General features: G+C 47.9%; 1 protein-coding gene and 1 pseudogene across 4 annotated transcripts; both read left to right on the top strand.

The window, feature by feature from the left end:
- Positions 1-818: 818 nt before the first annotated feature.
- Dhc1 (Dynein heavy chain 1) lies at positions 819-24,283 on the top strand (the record flags this gene model as incomplete). Of its 4 annotated transcripts, NM_001300327.1 has the most annotated exons (37): positions 819-926; positions 1,666-1,803; positions 1,859-2,018; positions 2,072-2,222; positions 2,282-3,026; positions 3,091-3,301; positions 3,361-4,229; positions 4,291-4,410; positions 4,465-4,621; positions 4,710-4,764; positions 4,977-5,110; positions 5,170-5,372; positions 5,625-5,921; positions 5,985-6,429; positions 7,252-7,451; positions 7,513-9,384; positions 9,480-9,652; positions 10,688-10,843; positions 10,902-11,112; positions 12,664-13,050; positions 13,107-13,692; positions 13,767-14,000; positions 14,125-14,196; positions 14,668-15,965; positions 16,138-17,517; positions 17,809-18,057; positions 18,126-19,863; positions 19,930-19,984; positions 20,112-20,209; positions 20,273-20,565; positions 20,642-21,134; positions 21,430-21,619; positions 21,685-21,841; positions 22,863-22,958; positions 23,016-23,072; positions 23,430-23,562; positions 23,639-24,283. In NM_001300327.1, 37 exons carry the CDS (start codon positions 819-821, stop codon positions 23,890-23,892), a joined length of 14,175 nt encoding a protein of 4,724 aa, NP_001287256.1. In that variant the 3' UTR covers positions 23,893-24,283. The 4 variants fall into 4 exon arrangements, with proteins under 4 accessions (NP_001287256.1, NP_001247008.1, NP_001247007.1 ...); NM_001260079.2 differs by lacking the exon at positions 14,125-14,196; NM_001260078.2 differs by lacking the exon at positions 819-926 and having other exon boundaries at positions 1,645-1,803; positions 5,625-6,429.
- On the top strand, positions 22,234-22,803 carry CR43441 (annotated as a pseudogene).
- Positions 24,284-24,423: the final 140 nt, after the last annotated feature.

Below are 24,423 nucleotides of genomic sequence, written 5' to 3'. Positions count from 1 at the left end.
TCAAGAGAGCAATAATACAGAGATATAAAAAACCCTTATCAGTAGAATGTGCAACGGATTGTTGATAAGGAAGCGAGTAAGTTTTTGTTTACAATCTGTATACAAATAAGAGATATTTATTGATATTTAGTATTTACATTTTGCAAATTTAATTCCTGTTATCTGCAACGAAAGTGAAAGGAAGTGAATATCGGGTGAATAACAACAGCGGAGTAACAGGTGGTTAACAGATGATAATAATACTGTTGACTTGGTATTTTGATATTTTAACATCTTAGCTATGTTGCCTTGGTAACATGGAGTTTGTTTACAATGTTTGTTGGTTTGGTGGTTAACAGGTGTATCCATTTAGTTAACAGGTGGATAACAGGTAGTTAACAGGTGGATAAAGGGTGGATAACAGGTGGTTTACAGGCGGATAACGGGTGGAATATGAAATTCCATTGACAAAACATGTCAGTTCTGTTGTCGTGGTAACGTGGTGCCAATTTCCGAATTTTTGGTTTACATGTCATCAACAGGTGGCTAGTTAGTTGCTAATAATATCGTCGATCGACGAAACTTCTCAGATCTGTTGCCCTGGTAACATTAAGCTTTATTCAACTTTCAATTACTGTTGCCTTGGCTACTGGGAGCGTATTTCGAGTGTTTATTCGATAGGATTTTCATCTTATTCAAATCCACAGAGGCAAAAAGTTGTGCAACGCGCAGACAAAAATCGAAAAACGCAGTAAATCTATAATGATTTTTGAATAGAGAGAAATTCCGAGTATCTTTGATTTTTGGTGAATTTGCTTTTTGCTTAGAGTTTCGGCGAGATGTTCGTGCAAAAGAAAAAGTTGGTGGAGCATGTTCTGGCCATGCGAGCCGAAGGGGGCAGTAGTGATGATGATGATGAGGAGGAGGACCAGGGCGACATTTTGCAGGTGCAAATCCCGAATCACTAATTACTAGACGTATTGAGTGCTAGTCGTGCTAATTAACCCATATAATCCTATGTTGTTGCCTTAGATTATAAATACAAAAGTAACCTAGATTTTCCTAGAAGCCCTTTGACTGATTACGTAATCGCATAACCTGCAAGTTGCGAGTGTAAATTGCTCGTAGTTGAGGCTCTACCCATGTAATATCTTTCTAATACACCAATCTTCATTTCTTTTTAGCTGAGTAACCCAAAATCCACATAGATGCAACTGTAAAGAACTTCACTTCCGTTGCTGCAAAAAGATAACCTAGTAAAATGTTACGAAATCACCTTTCAACTTATACTGTATAGCATTTAGAGGTCACTACTTTTGATTTTTGCATTACTTCTGGTATTTTATTATCATGCTATATGGGTAATGTTGTTGTAGATTTTTGAATGTAGTATCGAACTTTTACTAAGTTTACTATGTGCCATTTTTGAAACTAACGAACTCTTGGTCTCTTTCGTTTTTGAATTTTGAAAACCGAACATTTTGTAAACACCAAATTGTTTTACGAACTGAAATCAACAATACCTTTTTTTGTACAACCAAAAACATTACCACCACTACGCACTGCAAAATATTGATCGTTAAACTATTTTCTGGAAACCAAACGGTTTCACGAATGTCTGACCTGACAACACGGATTCGAATATAACGAATAAACTTTTGAAAAATGGACCCTGACGAAGCGCAGCGGCGGCGCGAGGAATGCGAGCGAAAGGCCCGACGTGGGGAGATGGATCCCCGGCTGGAGTTCACCTTCCAGCTCCTGATCGATGCCACCCAGCTGCCCAGGCATCAGCTCATGGACTACATATTCGAAGGGGACATGGTAGGCGCGTCACTTGCCACATGGTATCATAACTCTCTGAGCATCCGTTTCCCAGCTCGATGAGATCAATCAGCTGTTCCTGCCCAATATGAAGAACAAACTGCTGTGGTTCTACCAGGAGACGGATGATCCGGAGCCCACGCCAGTGCCCGATCCCAATAAACCGGGGCCCTCACGATCCGGCGTAGCTTCCAGTAGCTCCAAGACCCCACAGGGTGAGTCCTAATTTCAATATAGAATCATATCTATGTTAGTTATCATCCGCCAGGTGGCGCATCTCCAAGTGGCATGCCACCACCCAAGCACAAGAAGCTGTTCCTTACAGATGGATGGACTTGTGCCTTCACTGGTGTATGCATCTATATATTTCGGGTGAATACCTCAAAGCAGCTGCCGGAGGAGGGTTTCCAGAAGGATTTGTGAGTATACAGCGGTATGCTTGTAGAAAAATCATCCAAGATTATTGGATATTGGACAGATATTGCGGAGTGATCGATGCCAAGAACATCGGACTAGTAACCTCGATCGAGCGGATTGTGGAGTTCGTGTTCATGCAGGCCCTGGCCTTTCCCAGTCTGGAGGGCGACGAGGAGGACGTGAGCTGTGGGCTCATCAAGGGACAGCTCCTGCCGGGATTGCGATCTTTCTGCAGTGCCCTGCGCGTTTGCGAACAGGTGTGTGACCATCACAATGTCTTTGCCGATGGCTGCGACATGTTCGAAAAAATCGATGCGGTGGAGGAGGTGAAGGACATGTCTAAGAATCAGGAGTTTTGCGCGCAGCTGGAGGAGCGCGTGAACAACTGGACAAAGGGCATCCTGAAGATACTCGGCGAGAGTGAGCAGCTGCGCAAGGAGAATGACCACAGTGGGCCGCAGGACGAGTTGGAGTACTGGAAGAAGCGTGGTGCCCAGTTCTCCCAGCTGCTGGCCCATTTGCAGGACAAGGAGGTGCAGTTCACGCTGCACTGCCTCTTCCTAGCCGGATCCCGCATCATAAAGCAGTGGAAGGAGACGGACCGGAAGATCACCTTCTGCTACAACGAGGCGCGCGACAACTCCAAGTTCATCCAGGCCATGGAGACGTGCTGCCATTCACTTTACCTGGACGATCCCGTGAGCATGAAGGAGTCCATTCTGAGCCTGCTGCAAACGGTGCGACTCATCTATAGCGTCTCCCAGTTCTACAACACATCCGAAAGGACATCCGCGCTGATGGTCAAGGTACGTTTTGTGATTCTAATGATTATAATGTTGAAACTTTATAAATATTGTATTTTATCATTAGATAACTAACCAAATGATTGAAACATGCAAGTCGTACATAACTTGTCGCTGCAAGGAGACTATTTGGTCACAGGATCGCAATGTGATTCGCACCAAGCTGAGCAACTGCATCAAGTTGAATCACATATACCACGAGACCTACTACACGGTTAGGGAACAACCTTTTCTTCCGAACCAGACGCCTTTCGGATTTTCCGAGAACTTTGTATTCGGTGAGATCATCACGTTTAGCATTAATCACTTCTACAACTTATCTAATTCCAATTGCCAGGAAAATTTGATACATTTTGCGAGCGGCTTTCGAAAATCATTAGCATGTTCAATTTGATTGATGACTACAATCATTTGTTCGAGCGTCGACTGGAAGGACTTCTTCTGGGAGAAGCACTCGAGGATGCCTCCAATCACTTTGAGGAGGCGAAAAAGGAGGTGACTTCTAGGAAATACGATTACCTGGATCACCGCAACTCAGACTTTAACATCGACTTTGAGAGATTCATTCACAAAACGAACTCCTTAAAGGACACCATTGCTACTCTGATCGAAAAGGATTTCGACACCGTTTGGGAGACACCGCAGTGCATCCGATTTCTGGTGCGATTCGAGAAGGTGAGCGAGAAAATTCCACTCACCAGAATGGATGAGAAGTACACGCGAATCCTGCGCTACGTAGAGAAGGAGGTGGACCGAATCCTGAAAACATTCCGCAAACAGCGCGATGATCCACCGCTGGCCAGGAACTTTCCGCCAATTGCCGGAAGGATTCACTGGTGTCGTGCCCTGAGTCTCCACATCACGGAGCTCATGGATGCAGTGATGGAGCATGTGGTGCTGAGCAGCCTGCCCATGGCCAAGGACCTGGATGTGCGGTACCACAATGTGCTGGGCATCCTGCAGGAGTATGAGGACGAGATAGTGTCCATATGGCTGGATCAGGATGTCAGCGTGGCCGATGCATGTCTCCTTCAGCCATTGCTTAGCCTCCAGGGCGATAAACTGTTTGTCAACCTGCATCCAACTATTCCACTGCTTATCCGGGAGGCCAAGATGCTGGCCAAACTGGACATCGAGCTGCCCATTGTGGCTGCGACGTTGATGAGTCGTCAGCAGTACTTCATCACCATACAGGACTCACTCAATGTGAGTGGCATATAACATATGTATTTATTGTTCGCCCAGCTAATCTCTTCATGCCTCGCAGTGCCTGATCAAAATGTTTCTATCGACCGTGAGAGCTGTAAAGCTGGAGGTTCGTCCTTTGTTCCTGCCGCAGTTGGTGCGTCTTACGGCGATGTTGAAACCAGGATTACACACCATTAATGTAAGTCAATCAAAGGATATCCTTATTCCAATAAGTTTTTTTCATCCATTCCAGTGGACAAACCAAAACTGGACGGAGTTCTACGAGCGCTGCAAGCAGGCCATTGAGAGTTTTGATGTCCTGGTCGCTCGTGTCCATGACATCTACTCCAATCGCATTCTCCACGTGCTGATGTGGATGCAGGATGTCTCTCTGCAAATTTTACCAGCAGGTTCGTCGCTTTAATTTCTCAAGTTTGTTCACTTGTCTTCTAATTGCATGATGATGGTTGAAACTTTTCACATTTGTTTTCCGAGCAGACGATGAAATCTGGACAGTTGACGAGTTTCTGGAGCGGAGCGAGGAAGCTTGCCGGTGAGTCTGACTCTGACATGAGTTCACATAATTCATTAGGATATGCTCCCGAAAATGCTCTGTACATTTCATGAAATTGGGAACATATCTGGGTGAGAAACTTTTCAACTGTCTGGGCTAGACTTTTGATTGTGCTACTTTTAATTTATCGAGTTTAGAATCATGTATGAATTATAGGTCTACTTATGTACCTTATATTACAATTGTTCCAGCAAAGCGGCCATCGAACTGAATCGGAAGAGCCAAATGGTGTCCGAGGCAGTGGAGGAGGTGCTCAGCCTGGTGGACAGGGCAACTGCTGCCTTCAAGGAGATAGCCGGCGATGATGTGATTACTTTGTTTGATGGTAAGTTCTACGAACGGATGGAGTGAGGGAGTAATTAAGGAGTGCCACCCATTGAGCAGCAGCCACTCCAAAAGGGGACAATTCCGGATCTGGAGGACGCAAGCCGGAAGATGGAGGAGGTGGGGGCGGTGGAGCGGCTGCACCCTCGACCAGTGGTGGAGGTGGCGGCGGGCAGCAGCAGGACTGGAGTATCCTGTGGTCCTGCTTTGAGAATCCACTGTCCCTCTTGTCCACCACAGAAAGTCTACCCAAAGGCATGCAGGTACGGGCAATTAAAAGCAACTAAGTGGGATTACTCTAAATTGAAGTAGGTTCCTTTGAGAAAAGTATTAAGGGTTTAATGTAGAAGATTTTAATGAAAAGCATATTTACTAAATTGTCATAAAATTCACATAAGAGTACGTAAGTTGTAGTTCCAAATCCAATGGTAGAGCACAGATCTCTTGGAATAGAAAGGAGAAAGGAATCCCCTTTGGGGGTTTCTGCTGTCAACATGAATTCACTACCATTTCAGGACATGGTGTGCAATGCGGTGGTCGAGATGCGTCGCTACTACAGCCGCAAGGTGATCGACGTGCTGATCAAGGTGATCCGGGCCGCTCTGGACACCCTCCGGCGTCGGTTCATCGCCGACGAGAACGAGACGGTGTTCAAGAAGCCGGTCTTCGCGCTGCACGCGCAGCTGCAGATACCCCATGTGGTCATCAAGCCGAATCTGGACGAGCTGCAGGACATATTGGTGACGGCGGGCAAGAACATCACGGGCATTGCGAAGGGCGTGGCGCAGTGGAGCAGCGGCAAAGATCCGCCGGTGCGTACCGCCCCACTGAATAGCTTCGCAATGTTCTCCAAAATCTTGTCTTACCAACCGCAGCAAGTTTCGATGACGGTGCAGCCGCGCGTCGGACGCAACCACAACGAGTCCACCGGTGGCGGGAAGAGCCGGCGGCGGAAGATCTACTGCCTGGCCTCGGAGGAGCGACCCCAGATGCCGCACATGCTCAAGAGCTTCTACTCGGCCATTATGGACAACAAGGAGGTGGCCAAGGCGGTCAACCAGCTGGCCAGCTGCACCAAGAACGTCAAGCCGGAGATCCAAACCTACATCAAGCGCTGGAAGCCATATCACTTCCTCTGGAAGAACGACCGCACCACCCGCCAGCTGATGGAGTTCGGCCTGCAGGAGTTTGAGACCACGCTGCGATGTCTTTCGGACCTGGATGCCAATCTGCTTGTGGAGCCGGACATGGAGGTTTTTGGCCAGTGCGTGGCCGTCTACAACGAAAAGCTCAAGTATGGTTTGGCCATTGAGATCAAGTGTAAGTCAAAATTAGCTCATCACTTTATTTATTCACAACATGTTTTGAGCAAACATCTTAATCGTATTTTAAAAACTTTCAAAACATTTTTTTATTTCTTATACATTTACTTTAGAATGTGTCCATTTGACACTACAATGAATATAATTCATATTCTCCATTAGTATTGAAACTAAATAGCAATTACTCGTGTTAGTTATAATCAATAATTATGAAACTACATCGTGTGTAATTAACTTTGGAGGTAGATTTATTGAATTTCTATTAAAATAGTCTATCTATTAATATGCACTGAATTATCACTAAGTACAATAAACATTAACTACTTTTGGGCGAAATACGTAAGCATTAGTTGCCTCTTTAACTATTTTCCTGAGAAACTAAAGCCTAAATTTAATGCCAAAGAAAATGTTAAGATGAAGTTTTTTCACCCCATTTCTGGATGATATCCAGACCATTTTATTAAATCGACTGACAGCAAAGCATCGAGTCTTCTCCGGTTAATCAGCCATAAATTTTGGACACCCTCGCGAATTCTTTTGTTTGGTCGAATGGGAAGCTATTCAAATTGATTGGACTCCAATTAGGCCAACTAATTTGCCTAACCGAATTAGCCGTGCGCAGGCATACCAAAAATAAATTCCCCACTCAATTGAGGGGTGGGGGGATTCGATTTGGGAGCCAAAGGACGCGGCAGGATGTGACCGGGTGAAGGCGAATTAGCCCTCGTCCTGGCCAGGCTGCCTTGATTAATGACATCGATATCATTCAGCCGCGCTAAATGGACTTTGGATAAACACTTGGCCCCGTTTCTATTTCCAGCCTGCAACCACAAAATCGGACAGGCCATGAAAAAGAAGTACAAGAAGGAGATGGACTACGTCTATGCGGTAATCAACGAGATGGATCGCAAGCTGGACAGGCCCATCCGCGACCTGGACGATGTGCGTATGATTATGGAGACTCTGGGTAAGATTCGGGAGCAGGAAGTGGACATGGAGCTGCGCATCGATCCCATAGAGGTGAGACTGAATCAACAAGCTAGAAGCATATACTTACTTACACTGTAAATATCAACAATAGGAAGCCTTCAATGTCCTCACCCGCTACGAGGTGCAGGTGGAGCGGGAGCAGTTCGATTTGGTGGACAATTTGCGGGCCACATTTCAGAATCTTTTGGCAGGTGCGCTGCAGGCGCAGGTTAAGCTGCTGGACATGCAGCCGGCATTCCAGGACGATCTACGCACCAATTTGGACAACTTCAAGCAGGACAAGATCTCCTACGTAACGGAGTACCGCACTGCGGGACCAATGCAGGCCGGACTGACGCCTCGCGAGGCCTCCGACCGATTGATACTGTTTCAAAATCGATTCGAGGGCATGTGGCGACGCCTACAGACGTACCAAAGTGGCGAGGAACTCTTCGGTCTGCCCCAGACGGACTATCCAGAGCTCGGCCAGATTCGTAAGGAGCTGAACCTGCTGCAGAAATTGTATAAGCTGTACAACGACGTGATCGACCGCGTGAGCAGCTACTACGACATTCCGTGGAACGAGGTGGACATCGAGGAGATCAACAACGAGCTGATGGAGTTCCAGAACCGCTGCCGCAAGCTGCCCAAGGGCCTCAAGGAGTGGCCGGCGTTCCATGCTCTGAAGAAGACCATCGACGACTTCAACGACATGTGTCCGCTACTGGAGTTGATGGCGAATAAAGCCATGAAGCCACGCCACTGGCAACGGATCATGGATGTTACTCGCTACATCTTCGAGTTCGACTCGGAGGGTTTCTCGCTCAAGAACATATTGGAGGCGCCGCTGCTGAAGCACAAGGAGGACATCGAGGACATCTGCATCAGTGCGATGAAGGAGAAGGACATCGAGGCGAAGTTGAAGCAGGTCACCAACGAGTGGTCCGTGCACGAGCTGCAGTTCATGAGCTTCAACAATCGCGGCGAGCTGCTGCTGCGGGGCGACACCACGGCCGAGACGATTGGCCAGCTGGAGGATAGCCTGATGGTGCTGGGCTCCCTGCTATCCAACCGCTACAATGCCCCATTCCGCAAACAGATCCAGCAGTGGGTCTACGATCTGTCCAATTCGAATGAGATCCTAGAGCGATGGCTACTCGTGCAGAACATGTGGGTCTATTTGGAGGCTGTGTTTGTTGGTGGCGATATCGCGAAGCAACTGCCTAAGGAGGCGAAAAGGTTTTCGAAAATAGACAAATCCTGGCAGAAGATCATGCAGCGGGCCCACGAGACTCCCGGTGTTGTGGCCTGCTGTGTGGGCGATGATCTGCTTAAACAGCTGCTGCCGCATCTGCAGGAGCAGCTGGAGATTTGCCAGAAATCCTTGAGTGGTTACTTGGAGCGCAAGCGCATGATGTTTCCACGCTTCTTCTTTGTGTCAGATCCTGCCCTGCTAGAGATACTGGGTCAGGCTTCCGATTCGCATACCATACAGAACCACCTCCTCAACATATTCGACAATACCAAATCGGTGAAATTCCACGACGTGGAGTACAACAAGATGATGGCCATCATCAGCAGCGAGGGCGAGATGATCCAGCTGGACAGGGCCATTCGAGCGGAGGGCTCGGTGGAGACCTGGCTAACCCAACTGCTGGTTACGGCCCAGGCCTCGCTGCACTCGATCATCCGTACCGCCTATGCCACCATCAACGATCCCAACTTTACGCTGCTCAGCTTCCTGGAGAAGGCTCCGGCCCAGATCGGACTGCTGGGCATTCAGATGGTGTGGACTCGGGATGCCGAAATGGCACTGATGCGGGGACGCGAACGCAAGGTCATGATGGAGACCAACAACAAGTTCCTGGAGATGCTGAACACCCTCATCGACCAGACTACGCGCAATCTCACGAAGAGGGAGCGCACCAATTTCGAGACCCTGATTACGATTCATGTGCATCAGCGTGATATCTTTGATATCCTGGTGGGTTCCCATAGTTGGTTATTATGAATTCCAATATGAAAGGCGGCGTATTTTGTAATCTTTCCTTATATCAATCCATATACATTGAACTTTAGTGCCGCATGAACATCAAGTCAGCCAACGATTTTGAGTGGCTGAAGCAGTGTCGCTTTTACTTTAAAGAGGACTTGGACAAAACTTGGATTTCGGTTACGGATGTCACATTCACCTATCAGAACGAGTATCTGGGATGCACGGATCGCTTGGTTATCACACCGCTAACAGATCGGTAACATATATTGATAAAGTTTAATTTAGGAGAAAGGATTGGATTATGTGTTTGTAGGCTAACGTGCAATATTTGCAAATATTACGTATACGCCACATGGTCCTGATAAATATCTTACACAAGTTCGCCTCTTAAGAAGAGTTTGATATTGATTCGCTAGTAACTCCTTGAGGCATTATTTGTTGGTTATATAAGTATAACCTTGGTTAATATTTTGCTACATTCGAATATCCATAAATATTACGTATACGACTCGTTGGCCACTGGAATGTTTTCTTGCTAGTTCAAACATTCTCTCTTCCCACCCACATTCCATAGGCTTCTCAATAATTCTTAAACAATAATTATACGAGCTGTATTTAATTTGTATTCCCGGCATTATTCTGTCCGCTCCTTCAATGATAAACTTTCGCATTGCTCGAATGCCTGAATAGGAACCGCCTGCACGTGCTCCGCACATTCCTCGTGGCCGTTTCAGTGGCCAAGAAGGTGGAGTGGGTGGACTAAGTGGAGGATGCAGAGGTGGTGGATACCACCTTGGAATGCCGCTCTGTAAACAGACGCCCACCGGTGGCAAACAAGCGTTTTGGGGGCACTTAAAGGCGCTTTAAGTCAATGTCGGAGACGAAGAGAGAGACCCAACCTATTCATTCCATCCCGCGGCAGCGGAAGACGAACTAACTGTGGAACGACGGGACGACGTTGACATGCCCGTAAAGATAAATTTCACTTAGCGGAGCATAAATAAACTTTTGACAGCACCCAGTCTGGGCCAAACTGGGGGAATCTGCAAAGTGGCGCTATTTTCCTAGAAGGCATCTCTGCTGCCAGGCTGCCAGCTGCTTTGCATTCGCTTCTTGATCTCGGCTCGTAGATTTCCTACCATTCGTCGTCGTCAGACGTCAGCGGACATTAGGACTTCCTTTGATATTCCGAAGCGTGCCTTTTTTGTCTGCCATGACGTTTAATAGTCGGCGGCGTGCGCATCCGCACGTTCCCTTCTCTTCTCTTCATTCCATTGCAAACCACCATCAGATGTTACATAACTCTGGCCCAGGCACTCACCTTGTCCATGGGCGGCGCTCCATGCGGACCAGCCGGAACGGGAAAAACGGAGACTGTCAAGGATATGGGCAAGACGCTGGCCAAGTATGTGGTCGTCTTTAATTGCTCCGATCAAATGGATTACAGGTGGGTTAACTAGAATTAAAGAAAACTAGAACTAAATACTATCTTTCTTTCATTCCAGAGGCTTGGGCCGCATCTACAAGGGATTGGCCCAATCCGGCAGTTGGGGTTGCTTCGACGAGTTCAATCGCATTGAACTTCCGGTCTTATCCGTGGCTGCCCAACAAGTGGCCGTCGTCCTGACCGCCAAAAAGGAGAAGCGAAAGACCTTCCTTTTCACCGATGGCGATACGATTGAAATGAATCCTGAATTCGGAATCTTCATAACTATGGTAATGTGTGTGTGGTTCTTTAAATCAAAATCACAGTGACATGGTCGCGTTGGTTAAACATTCACATAGCTTTATTCCCACCCACATGTAAAAGCGCCGACAATCTGTTTGTATTTTTTCATAAATTCAATTTGTCGCAGGATAACGCGAAAATAACTTTGGCGCCAAAGAATTGCGAGTGGAGCTTCAGTGTTTATTAAACTAATTGTATACACTTTCAATTTGTTAACATGCGGCATTTTAGTTAACGAACTAGTTTCATAGAGCTTGGTGTAGTTTACTTGATTATAAGGAAGATAGTTTCTTTGAAAAAAAAATTAATCATATTTGTCTTGCTCAAGCTTAACCAAAGATCTTCTGGAATTTAAGATTTATTTTCGTTTTAAAGGAATTTACTTGAAAGAGCATTGTTATCTGCTATCTGCTATCTGCTATCTGCTCGTTCAATCCACCCATTAAAGGCCTTTAAAATGTTTTCCAAAATGAAAGTGACGTCCTGTTCACGCACATAATTCCACGTTATTAGTCATGTACAATTTCTCTCAACCGAAGCCGTAATAAAATTTACTCAGCATATACGAAAATTCGTGGCGCGGCTAAAAGCGGCACAAAACCAATAACCGAGGGGGGGGGGGGTGGTTTTGTTGTTGCTTCGAAGGCAAATAGGGCCAAAAAAGAAGACTTTGGAGTCTCTGTTGTATTTACACTTCGGCGTTAGCGGCATGACTCGATTACTGTGGCTGCCACATGGAAGCCCAAAATCCGAATCCCAGCTAAAGAGCAACTTTAAGTTGTTGTGCAGACCAAACGAAACTTGGCGCAGTTTAATCACAAGTGACGGTAACTATGATCGGGTAATGCGATTAGCGTTAACACGGCGACGCGCCGACTCGCGTATAATGGCGTATGTCAATCAACGCCACCTCATCCAAATCCCTACCAGCATCCACCCACAAGTTTGCACATCCGATTCGAGGGAATGATCCTTTTGAAGGCTTTGGCTCAGTTTTAATTTGCGCATTGAGTTATTATGCTCATTTATATAACAATTTCAGCCAGAGCATTTTATTTTAATGAGCCATTATGTGACAGACCGAATTGGGTCGCACACGATTACGGGGACATAGACAAATGGACGCTGGCCGGGAGACCGGAACGAGTTTAATGACGAATCCCTTTGTTGTGGCTACCAGCTTGTGTCGTTCTGTCCTCCACCGCCTCCTTCTCCTCCTCCTCCTGTTGCTGCTGTTGCCCGGAACACTTGTATCTTTGTGCCAGGTCAATATTTGCAGTCGTGGCTTAAATTCAAATAAACTAGACTTGGGCCAGATCCTATTTTTGGGTCCAACTGTTCAGGCTTTAAGTGACTTATTTGGTTTTGGGTCGATTTTTGCTGCTCCCCACCAGGTCATTACATGGTTCTGAGAAGATAAGTATTAAGATTCTAGGAAAGCACAAGTTCCACACTTATGGTTTATACGAGCATATATAAATACAATCTAGCATTTATTAGTAATAATGTTATTTTAAATTGCAATGTTACTTGTGTAGAATCCAGGATACGCTGGTCGCAAGGAATTGCCCGAGAATCTGAAAATTCAATTCCGTACCGTGGCAATGATGGTGCCGGATAGACAGATTATCATACGTGTTAAGCTGGCCAGTTGCGGATTCCTGGAAAACATTACGCTGGCCAGGAAGTTCTACACCCTGTACAAGTTGTGCGAGGAGCAGCTTACCAAACAGGTGCATTACGATTTCGGACTGCGGAACATCCTGTCCGTCCTGCGAACACTGGGCGCAGCCAAGCGAAGGAATTCCAAGGACACCGAGAGCACCATTGTGATGCGCGTGCTGCGCGACATGAATCTTTCCAAGCTGATCGACGACGATGAGCCGCTTTTCATGTCCTTGGTCTCGGATTTGTTTCCCAATCAGGTGAACCTTTTATTAAATATCCTTTTAGTCCATGTAGTATTATATGCCTCTTATAGACGCTGGAAAAAACCAATTACCCTGAGCTAGAGGCAGCGATTCTCCAGCAAACGGACGAAGCCAGTCTGGTGTACCATCCTCCGTGGGTCCTGAAACTCATTCAGCTGTACGAGACCCAACATGTTCGCCACGGCATCATGACCCTGGGGCCAAGTGGTGCTGGCAAGACCACCTGCATCCACACCCTGATGAAGGCCATGACCCAGATGGGCGACAATCATCGCGAGATGCGTATGAACCCCAAGGCCATCACGGCTGCCCAAATGTTTGGACGCCTCGATGTGGCCACCAATGATTGGACGGATGGCATATTCTCGGCACTGTGGCGGAAGACACTAAAGTTGAAAGCCGGCGAGCATGTGTGGTTGGTTCTGGACGGGCCGGTGGACAGTATTTGGATAGAGAATCTGAACTCTGTGCTGGACGACAACAAAACGCTGACCCTGGCCAATGGCGATCGTCTGACCATGGCGCCAACCGTAAAGATCATATTCGAGCCGCACAACATTGACAATGCATCGCCAGCCACAGTATCCCGCAATGGAATGGTCTACATGAGTTCCTCTGGATTGGATTCGCGGCCAAGTAAGTCACCTCTCAATCTATAAGTCTATCGAAGAACCACATCTATAAAGCAATTTATATTCTCCAATGATCAGTTGTTCAGGCCTGGTTGAAGAACCGTGCTCCAGGCGAAAAGTCCACGTTTTCGGATCTTTTCGATCAGACCTTCGTGGAGGTCTACAACTGGGGAGTGCAGATGGTAAAGTTGCAGATGCCTGTGCTGCAGTGCAACATTGTCCAACAGATGCTGTTCATCCTAGAGGGATTGATACCAGTCAAAAAGGAGGACGAACAAGCCGTGAGCATGTCCAGCAAGGAGAGCCACGATGGTAAGTGTACATAACCTAACAAGGAACCCAAAACTGAAGCCCCAAAGCGAGAGGTTCGATTAAATGAGAAAACGCAATGCAAATCCCCAACAAAAACCCATCCAAAATGATTGCAACTTTTCAGCGAATAAACGTTTAGAGCATCAAAAACATGTCGAAGAGGCGCGACGGCAATCGATTGGCAGTCAGATTGTCGGTAAAGTATATCCTAATCACCGTACTAAGTTGCTAACTAACCAAAAGAGCATACTAATCGTAGAGCTGACCGCCTAGCTAACATGCCAAATGCTTCTGTGTGTGTAAACTGATACTGTACCTAGAACTTTCAGTTGGGATCTTTGGCTCCCAACTGATCGTCCTTCTAATCCTTCCTTCCTTCAGTAGTTGTGTTTCTGTGTTCGTCCTCTCGTAATTGTACCTATCTGTGTATTAACCCAAATAGTTGTGTGTGTCTCGTCCAAAAGTTTTAGTTTTTTTTTTTTAGAGTAGATGTGTCATGGAAATCTCTACATTATCTCGATCCTAGAGATATCTCTTTTCTTGAATACCTAACGTAAGAGTATATATCTACAAGTATAACCCAAGAGAGACTTCTGTGACACTCATAAATGTGACTGATTTCCATCCAATGACCATGCATTAACCACATAACCACTCGACCCCACAGAGGACCTCCCTCCGGAGACTTCGATCGAGGAGAAGGAGGACACGTGCACCCCAGAACACTTGCACCGCTTGTACATCTTCGCGCTCGCCTGGGGCCTGGGCGGTTATCTCTCCACTAGCGACCGCCAGAGAATGAACCTCTTCGTGAAGGAATCCTTCCCGCAGCTGGACTACCCAAAGGGTAGTGCCCACGAGAACACAATATTTGACTTCTTTGTTTCTCCAGCGGGCGTGTGGCAGTCGTGGAAGACGCTCGTCACCCCCTATATGTATCCGGAGCTTTCCACACCAGACTATCTGAGCATTCTGGTGCCCATCGTGGATAATGTGCGCATCGACTACCTGATCGGCACCATTGCCAATCAGGAGCGCGCCGTGATGGTGATTGGCGAACAGGGCACGGGCAAGACGGTGATCATGAAGAACTTCATGAAGAAGATGAACGTTGAGTCGTACATGGGCCGGTCCTTTAACTTCTCATCGGCCACCAGTCCGTATCAGTTTCAGCGCACAATTGAGAGCTATGTGGAGAAGCGCGTTGGGGTCACCTTCGGGCCACCCGGTGGCCGGAAATTGATTGTCTTTATCGATGACATCAATTTGCCCGAGATCAATGAGTGGGGCGATCAAATAACCAACGAAATTGTGCGCCAATCCATGGACATGAAGGGTTTCTATAGTTTGGAGAAGCCCGGTGACTTCACCACCATCGTTGATGTCCAATATGTGGCGGCCATGGGCCTGCCCGGCGGCGGACGCAACGACATCCCATCCCGTCTAAAGCGCCAATTTTGCGTATTCAATTGCAACATTCCCGACAACGACTCCATCGATAAGATCTTCCGCGTTATCGGTGAGGGTCACTACAACGCCAAGCGCGGCTTTGTGCCCGAGATCCGCAGTCTGGTCAAGAAGCTGATCGTCGTCACCCGCCATCTGTGGCAGCGCACGCGCGAGAAGCTACTGCCCACTCCGGCCAAGTTCCACTACGTTTTCAGTCTGCGCGATTTGTCGCGCATTTGGCAGGGCATGGTTGGCACCTTATCCACGGTGATCACTTCCGAAAGTGTCCTCATGGCATTGTGGAAGCACGAGTGCACGCGAGTATTCGCCGATCGCTTCACCACGTTCCAGGACAAGGAGTGGTTCGGCTCAGAGCTGGCATGTCTCGTGCGCGAGGAGTTGGGCGACTCCCACTCCCAGATGATCCTGCCGAATCCGGTGTTCGTTGATTTCATGCGCGACGCCCCCGAGCCAACTGGCGAGGAGGGCGAGGACACCGACATGGAGCTACCCAAGGTAGGTCAACTTTATCTCTGTATCTGTATTGTTTAAAGTTTACCGAGCACTCGACGCTATAATTCGCAACAGGTTCTAGCGTTGCGTCCACGATAATCGATAATACAAGTTTTTTCGCTTGATCTATGCTGAGATACTAACCAGTTATCCATCTACTCTATTCGTTTCCAAGGTTTACGAACCGGTCCACTCACATGAAGTGCTCCGCGAGCGTCTCGTCATGTTCCTCGCCCAGTTTAATGAAATGGTGCGAGGGTCGGGAATGGATTTGGTGTTCTTCCCGGATGCAATGCTGCATCTGGTGAAGATCTCCCGCATCATTCGGCATCCGAGGGGATCCGTTATGCTTGTCGGGGTCGGCGGTTCTGGAAAACAGTCGCTAACGAAATTGGCATCGTTCATAGCTGGCTACAAGACATTCCAAATTGCGTTGACGCGTTCGTACAACGTGGCCAATTTTCTTGAGGATCTAAAGCTGCTCTACCGCACCTGCGGCGTTCAGGGCAAGGGCACAACCTTTCTCTTCACCGACATGGATATCAAGGAGGAAGGTTTCCTCGAGTATCTGAACAACATACTCTCGAGCGGCGTTATATCAAATTTATTCTCGCGCGATGAGCAGGCCGAAATCGTGCAGGAGCTAACGCCGGTCATGAAACGCGAGAATCAACGCAAAACAGCGACCCCGGAAAGTGTGATGGACTTCTTTTTGGCGCGCACCTGCACCAATCTGCATGTGGCCTTCTGCTTCTCGCCCGTGGGCGAGACGTTCCGGTCCAGGGTGCAGCGCTTCCCCGCCTTGGTCTCCGGCTGCACCATTGACTGGCTGCATCCGTGGCCCAAGGATGCATTGGTCTCGGTTGCCCGACACTTTCTGAGCCACTTCGAGATCGAGTGCACACCGGCCGTCAAGGAGGAGCTGGTCAATGCCCTCGGCTCCATACAGGACATCGTTGCGGAAACGTCGCAGGAGTACTTCCAGCGATTCCGCCGCGCAACGCACGTGACACCCAAATCTTATCTGAACTTCATTGCCGGCTACAAGAATATATATCAAATGAAGCAGCAAGAGCTGCGCGATGGTGTGGAGAAGATGGATACGGGCTTGGAGAAACTGAAAGAGGCCTCCGCCTCGGTTGAGATCCTCAAGAAGGATCTAGTGGTAATGGAAGAGGAGCTTGTAGAAGCCTCTAAGAATGCGGAATCAGTGCTAGTGGAGGTGACGGAGCGCGCGATGCAAGCGGAGATCGTCAAGAACCAGGTGCTCATCGTGAAGGATAAGGCCGAGGCCCTGGTGGCCTGCATCGCCCACGAGAAGGCGCTGGCCGAGGAGAAGCTGGAGGCGGCAAAGCCGGCTCTCGAGGAGGCCGAGAATGCCCTGAACACAATCAAACCGGCGCACATCGCCACCGTGCGCAAGTTGGGTCGTCCGCCGCACCTAATCATGCGGATCATGGACTGCGTCCTGATCCTATTCAAGCGGAAGTTGCATCCGTGCATTCCCGACGCGGGCACACCGTGCCCGAAGCCTTCGTGGCAGGAATCCCTAAAGGTTTGCACAAGGAGGATAGTCTAAATGTAGTATGATCCAGGAGCAATGCTCCTGTGCGATCGCACAACTTACTATATTGAATAACTTCCTCCACTGCTTAATTTGTAATTTATTTCTTAACTTGCTACTATATTTTTTGTTAAGCTATTCAAATTTGCAGATTGCATTAGTGCAGCCCCCATAAGTATGCAATTAGTTCCTTAAAACCAAAAGGTCTCTTGTATAATATCATAGTCTTGGATAGATCATAGTCGATCATAGTCGACTATAACTGGCTTCCTCCATCCCCAGATGATGGCCAGTGCCACCTTCCTGCTGCAGCTGCAAAACTATCCCAAGGATACCATCAACGACGAGATGATCGATCTGCTGCAGCCGTACTTCCGCATGGAGGACTACAACATGGACATGGCACGCCGAGTGTGCGGAGACGTGGCTGGCTTGCTGTCCTGGACCAAGGCGATGTCCTTCTTTCACAGCGTCAACAAGGAGGTGCTGCCCCTGAAGGCTAACCTCACCATGCAGGAAGCGAGACTAAAGGTAACTGTAGTGAAGGTCTTCTCCCCAAGGAATCAGATTACTATACCTTGCCTTACTTACCTTTTCAGCTCGCTATGGACGACTTGGCTGGTGCCGAGGAGCAGCTGCGGGAGCGTGAGGAAGCCCTCCAGGCTGTCAAGGATCAGTACGACAAGGCTGTGGGCGAGAAACAGAGGCTGACGGATGCGGCCAACGTTTGCCTGCGCAAGATGACCGCAGCTACGGCGCTGATCAATGGATTGTCGGATGAGAAGCACCGCTGGACCAATCAGAGCAAGGAGTTCAAGATACAGCTGGGTAAACTGGTGGGCGATGTCCTGTTGGCCACCGGTTTCCTCTCCTACTGCGGACCGTACAACCAGGAATTCAGAGCCAATCTTATTAAGACTTGGATGGGCATACTGAAGCAGAAGAACATACCTTTCACCACCGGACTGAACATAATCAACATGCTGGTGGACTCATCGACCGTGTCGGAATGGACGCTACAGGGATTGCCCAACGATGAGTTGTCCGTACAGAATGCCCTGATAGCCACCAAGTCGAGCAGTTATCCACTGCTGGTGGATCCGCAGACGCAGGGCAAGATCTGGATCAAGTGCAAGGAGGATCGCAACGAACTGCAAATAACCTCCCTGAATCACAAGTACTTCCGCACCCATCTCGAGGACTCGCTGTCGCTGGGCAGGCCACTGCTGATCGAGGATGTGGGCATTGACCTGGATCCGGTGATTGACAATGTGCTGGAGAAGAACTTCATCAAGTCGGGCAGCATAGAGAAGGTGTTGGTGGGCGACAAGGAGTGCGACGTGATGCCGGGCTTTATGCTCTACATCACCACGAAATTGCCCAATCCAGCCTTTAGTCCGGAGGTCAGTGCCAAGACCTCGATCATTGACTTTACGGTCACCATGCGGGGGCTTGAGGACCAGCTTTTGGGTCGCGTCATCCTCATGGAAAAGTCCGATCTGGAGGCGGAGAGGGTGGCCCTCTTTGAGACGGTCATGCAGAACCAGCGGAATATGAAGGAACTGGAGGCGAACCTCCTGCTCCGACTGAGCTCATCCCAGGGCTCCCTGGTGGATGATGAAGCTCTAATCGAAGTTTTGCGCGTCACGAAGACTACTGCGGAGGAGGTCAACCAGAAGCTCAAGATCTCGGAGGTCACGGAGCGCAAGATTATGAAGGCGCGCGAGGAGTTCAGGGCGGTGGCCAAACGTGGATCGATCCTTTACTTCCTGATCGTCGAGATGAGCAATGTGAATGCTATGTACCAGAACTCGCTGAAACAGTTCCTGGTCATCTTCAACCATTCCATCACCAAGTCAACCAAGTCTAGCGTCACCGAGGAGCGAATAAACATCATTTTGCGTTACTTGACCTACGAGGTGTACAAGTTCACCAATCGCAGTCTTTACGAGAGGCACAAACAGTTGTTCACCCTGATGCTGGCCATCAAGATTGATTACCACAATGGAAACATCAGTCACGAGGAGTTCCTCACCTTCATCAAAGGCGGTGCCTCGTTGGACCTAAATGCCGTCACCCCGAAACCCTTCCGCTGGATTCTGGACATCACCTGGCTGAATCTGGTGGAGATCAGCAAGCTGGAAACCTTCTCCACAGTCCTCCAGGTGATCGAGCTGAACGAGAAGGATTGGCGCTGCTGGTACGAGTGTGAGAAGCCGGAGAACGAGGAGATCCCCTGCGGATACAATGCCATCCTGGATGGCTTCCGGAAGCTGCTGCTGATCCGTTCATGGTGTCCCGATCGCACAATTTCGCAGGCAAAGAAGTATATAGAAGGTATATATCCCACCTTTTGTATCTTACATCTTTATGTTAATAATCTAATAATTTTTTTTTTTTAAGAATCTTTGGGACCGGAGTATAGCGAAATGCAAATCCTTGATTTGGAAGAAATGTGGTAAGCTAAAGAGTTTGTATCAAAATCAGATGTTTATGACTTGGATTTATTGCTGCATATCAACAAGATATGAAACCATATTTAAGTATTGTAGAAGGCGGATATTATACTGTGGACATATTTTTAGGCTAGAGTCCGAACCTCGTACTCCATTTGTTTGCCTGCTGTCCATCGGATCGGATCCGACCACCCAAATTGGAGCTCTGGCCAAGCAAAAGAGCATAGGTGAGCCATGCAAAGAGATATAGTTGAAAATGTGTCATCATTTATTTGTTTAATCGCCCGCAGTTCTGAAATCCGTGTCGATGGGCCAGGGACAGGAGTACCATGCACGTAAGATGATAATCGAGTCGATGGCCATCGGTGGATGGGTGCTGCTCCAGAACGTGCACCTGTCGCTGCCCTTCTGCTCTGAAATAATCGACATGCTGGTGGAGAGCGAGCACATAGACGACTCATTCCGCATGTGGGTGACGACGGAGCCGCACAACGAGTTCCCCATCGGCCTGCTGCAGATGGCTCTCAAATTCACCAATGAACCCCCACAGGGAATACGTGCCAGTCTCAAGCGGAGCTACCAGGTGGGCAAATATGAGGAGGCTTGCTTAATATTTAATTTTCAATCTTTTTTTCTTTCGGCTGCTCCATCCGCTTCAGTCGTTCACCCAGGACTTCCTCGACTACACATCGGCCACCCAGTGGCCCCCGCTGCTCTATACGGTGGCCTTCCTCCACACCATCGTCCAGGAGCGGCGCAAGTTCGGTCCACTGGGCTGGAACATACCCTACGAGTTTAACCAGGCTGACTTCGCGGCCAGCGTTCAGTTCATCCAGAACCATCTGGACGAGATGGATCCCAAGAAGGGCGTCTCCTGGCAGACCCTGGTCTACATGATTGGTGAGGTCCAGTACGGCGGTCGGGTGACCGATGACTTTGACAAGCGTCTGCTTACCACATTCACCTCTGTGTGGTTCTGCGAACCACTGCTGTCCAATTCCTTTGAGTTCTACAAGGGCTACAAGGTGCCGGGCACGAAGAGTCTGCAAGGATTCATCGATTATATCAACAGTTTGCCGGCCTACGATACCCCCGAGGTGTTTGGCCTGCACTCCAATGCCGACATCACGTACCAAATAAACTCGGCCAAAGGTGAGTGGCGGAATGTGATTCCCTGATTTCCGATGCTATGATGCCTCACATTTAATGGAAACCGATGCACGGGGTCGTAAATTATCAATGCGCTTAATTTAATGTAAAGCCCTGTTGCATAATCAATTCGGACATGGCCAGTTGAATGTGTGAAATCAGTAAACCGAATATTCGGCAAGTTTTTTTTAGGAGCAACCATCAACCCACTCGGGCATTAGCGCATTAGCATATTCGATGGTCCCCGAAATCCTTGATTGTTTACCTCTCAATTTTCTCGATCCCCCACCATCCGCAGGCATCCTCGACACCATCCTGAGTGTCCAGCCTAAGGAGGGAGGCGGAGGCGGTGGCGAGACCCGGGAGAGCATCGTCTACCAACTGGCGGATGACATGCTACGCAAACTGCCCGCCCAGTACAACGCCTACGAGGTGCGCGAGAACCTGACCCGGATGGGCATACTCCTGCCAATGAACATTTTCCTCAGGCAAGTGACCCCCATGATGGCTCATGATGTCCATGGTAATAAGCGGTGGAGGTATTTAATTGCAGGCAGGAAATCGATCGGATGCAGAGGGTCATTAAACGCGTCCACACCTGCCTCTGCGACCTCAAGCTGGCGATTGATGGCACCATTGTGATGAGTCCCGCCCTGAAGGAGTCCCTCGATGCCATGTACGATGCCCGCATCCCGGAGACCTGGATGAAGGTATATGCTCTGCGATAATGGTGAAATAGTTATTTAACCCATTTCCCCTGCCACACAATTGCGACTGTCTACTTTAATCCCCTTTAGTATTTTGCTTTGGGCAAGGTCGAATTTCTATCAAATATGGAAATTTTACAATTTCGCTTTGATTTCTGCCATGGGGAATATACATTTTTTCGCCAGCCTTTTATGTTTCAATACTGGTAAATTATGCGCGAAAACGTTTGACGCCCCAAAGCATTGTAATCACCATTCAGTTACCTGCTGAAAATAATGGAAATATCATTAAACAAAGGATATCTTTGTTTTCATTAATATGTGTGGTGATGCGTTCTAGAAATGATGAAATGAATAATGGAACATTATGTATGCTATTATTGGTTGCCGTAGAGAAAACATTCAATAATACTCGTATAGAAACAACCGATATAGTGTAGCTTCAACTATACACACCCAATAAACTAAGACCCATTTAAAACAAAAGATAGGACGATGTCTGAACACCATTACAATGTGAAGAAGGATACCGCCTTCAATGCGAATAGTGGATCGCAGCCAGATCTATTGGATCGCACGTACGGATTTTTTAAGGCGGCTCGAATAAACACTCCCATGCCGAAGTCCCGTGTATCCATGGATACGCATAAGCTTGTGCAGAAATTGCAGACCATTACCAAGCAGGATCAGCAAGAGGACGAGTACGAGTTAGATAATTTTTCTTCTCTTATGTCGGATTCTGAATGCGCCGGAATTTACCAGCCGAATTTACCATAACTCGAGGCATCAAGCTAAGTGAAATATTTTGTCCCAAGGATGCATATCTTTGACATGACATGACATGAATACCTACTGTCGCCAGATGAACATCCATTTGGCTAGATGAATCGGTGCAGGGATTACAGAATCTTTATATACAATATTATACTTTGCCTACAAATAAATCCTTTCCAACCTATGTATATAACATTGCTTACTTACCTTTATTTTCGCTTGACTATGTCCTTGTCGCCATGCATTTCAGATATCCTGGGAATCGACTACTCTCGGATTTTGGTACACCGAGCTGCTCGAGCGCAATGGACAGTTTCGCACTTGGATATCAACAGATAGACCAAAGGTGAGTACTCTCATATGGCAAAACTATTGTATTTAATCTCTTTTAATTCATGACCAGGTGTTCTGGATGACCGGCTTCTTTAATCCTCAAGGCTTTCTAACAGCCATGCGACAGGTGAGTCCTTTAACAAGTAGCAGCTGAGTAAGCGGAAATTATATATTGTTGCATAGTTGCCTAACAAGCGAACAGGATATGAATACCAAACGCTCTTCGCCTTAACTAACCAGAAATCGATGTCCTGCGAAAATAGGTCCTTTGTCGTTCGCATTGTGAGGAGCACTTCCTTTATGCCCAAGCATTATGCCATTAAGACGCACATACATTTTTCCCTCTTCTGCTGATTGACATATCTGATTCCCCACCTCAAAGGTTATTCACTTCCTTTCATTTTCATTTTTTTTTTTTGCATATCTGCGGCGGTACTTGAAATACGCACTTGTAAATCCCTGGTATCCCTGGAATCGATACTAGGAGGTGACGCGTGCCCACAAGGGTTGGGCCCTGGACTCGGTGGTGCTGCAGAACCAAATAACGCGCTACAACAAGGAGGACATCACCGAGTATCCCACGGAGGGCGTCTATGTCCACGGATTGTTCCTGGAGGGTAAGTTCAACACCGAAGTCCACCCCGCAGCCCTTTCAAGGTCATGAACTGGGTGATTCCAATTCGTGTTCCGCAGGTGCCTCCCTGGATCGTCGCAGCGGCAAGCTGATTGAGTCCAAGATGAAGGTGCTCTACGAACAGATGCCCGTCATCTATATATACGCGATAAACACAACGGCCGGCAAGGATCCCAAGCTGTACGAGTGCCCCATCTATCGGAAACCGCAGCGCACGGACCTAAAGTATGTCGGTTCCATTGACTTCGAGACCGAATTCAATCCCAAGCACTGGACCCTGCGCGGAGTGGCCCTGCTCTGTGACATCAAGTGAACCCGAAATGGAATGAAAGCCCCCAGACCGTTGCCTGTTTCCAGGTCCAATACCGAAGCCATTGGCCATTGTTTGCCATCATGTCAACGGCTGTACGTGAGTGGGGCTCCTAATGGCCCTGTGATAATTATCTTTTTTTCGTTGGTTGGACGTTAAAGTTTCGTTGCGTTCCTTGTAATCCGTCGCAAATACAACGTTATTAATTAAGCCCCCGGGTGAGGCAGGCCAAACTGTTTGCACTCGGGAGCGACTAGCACAATTATTATTAGCTGTTATCCATTGTGGTCGAAAAAAAAGCGCACCTAGAAAACCCTTAGAGAATTAGGCATGTGAGTAGCGAAATCGCAGTGTTTAATAAAGCCTTAGGTACACAAGTGTATAGCCAATGTTTCGGGATTTACGATTGAGTACGTGCATACCCTGTAATTGAAGCGAACTATGGAAAATGCCAAATATCGATTTAAGGTGGGTTAAAAGCACCTTACTTTAGAATGCCAAAACAATTACCGCAGTATTATGATTGCCTATCTG

This window comes from Drosophila melanogaster, chromosome 3R, assembly GCF_000001215.4.
Source record: "Drosophila melanogaster chromosome 3R".
Lineage (NCBI taxonomy): Eukaryota > Metazoa > Arthropoda > Insecta > Diptera > Drosophilidae > Drosophila > Drosophila melanogaster.
This window is presented reverse-complemented; position numbering and strand designations above follow the sequence as displayed.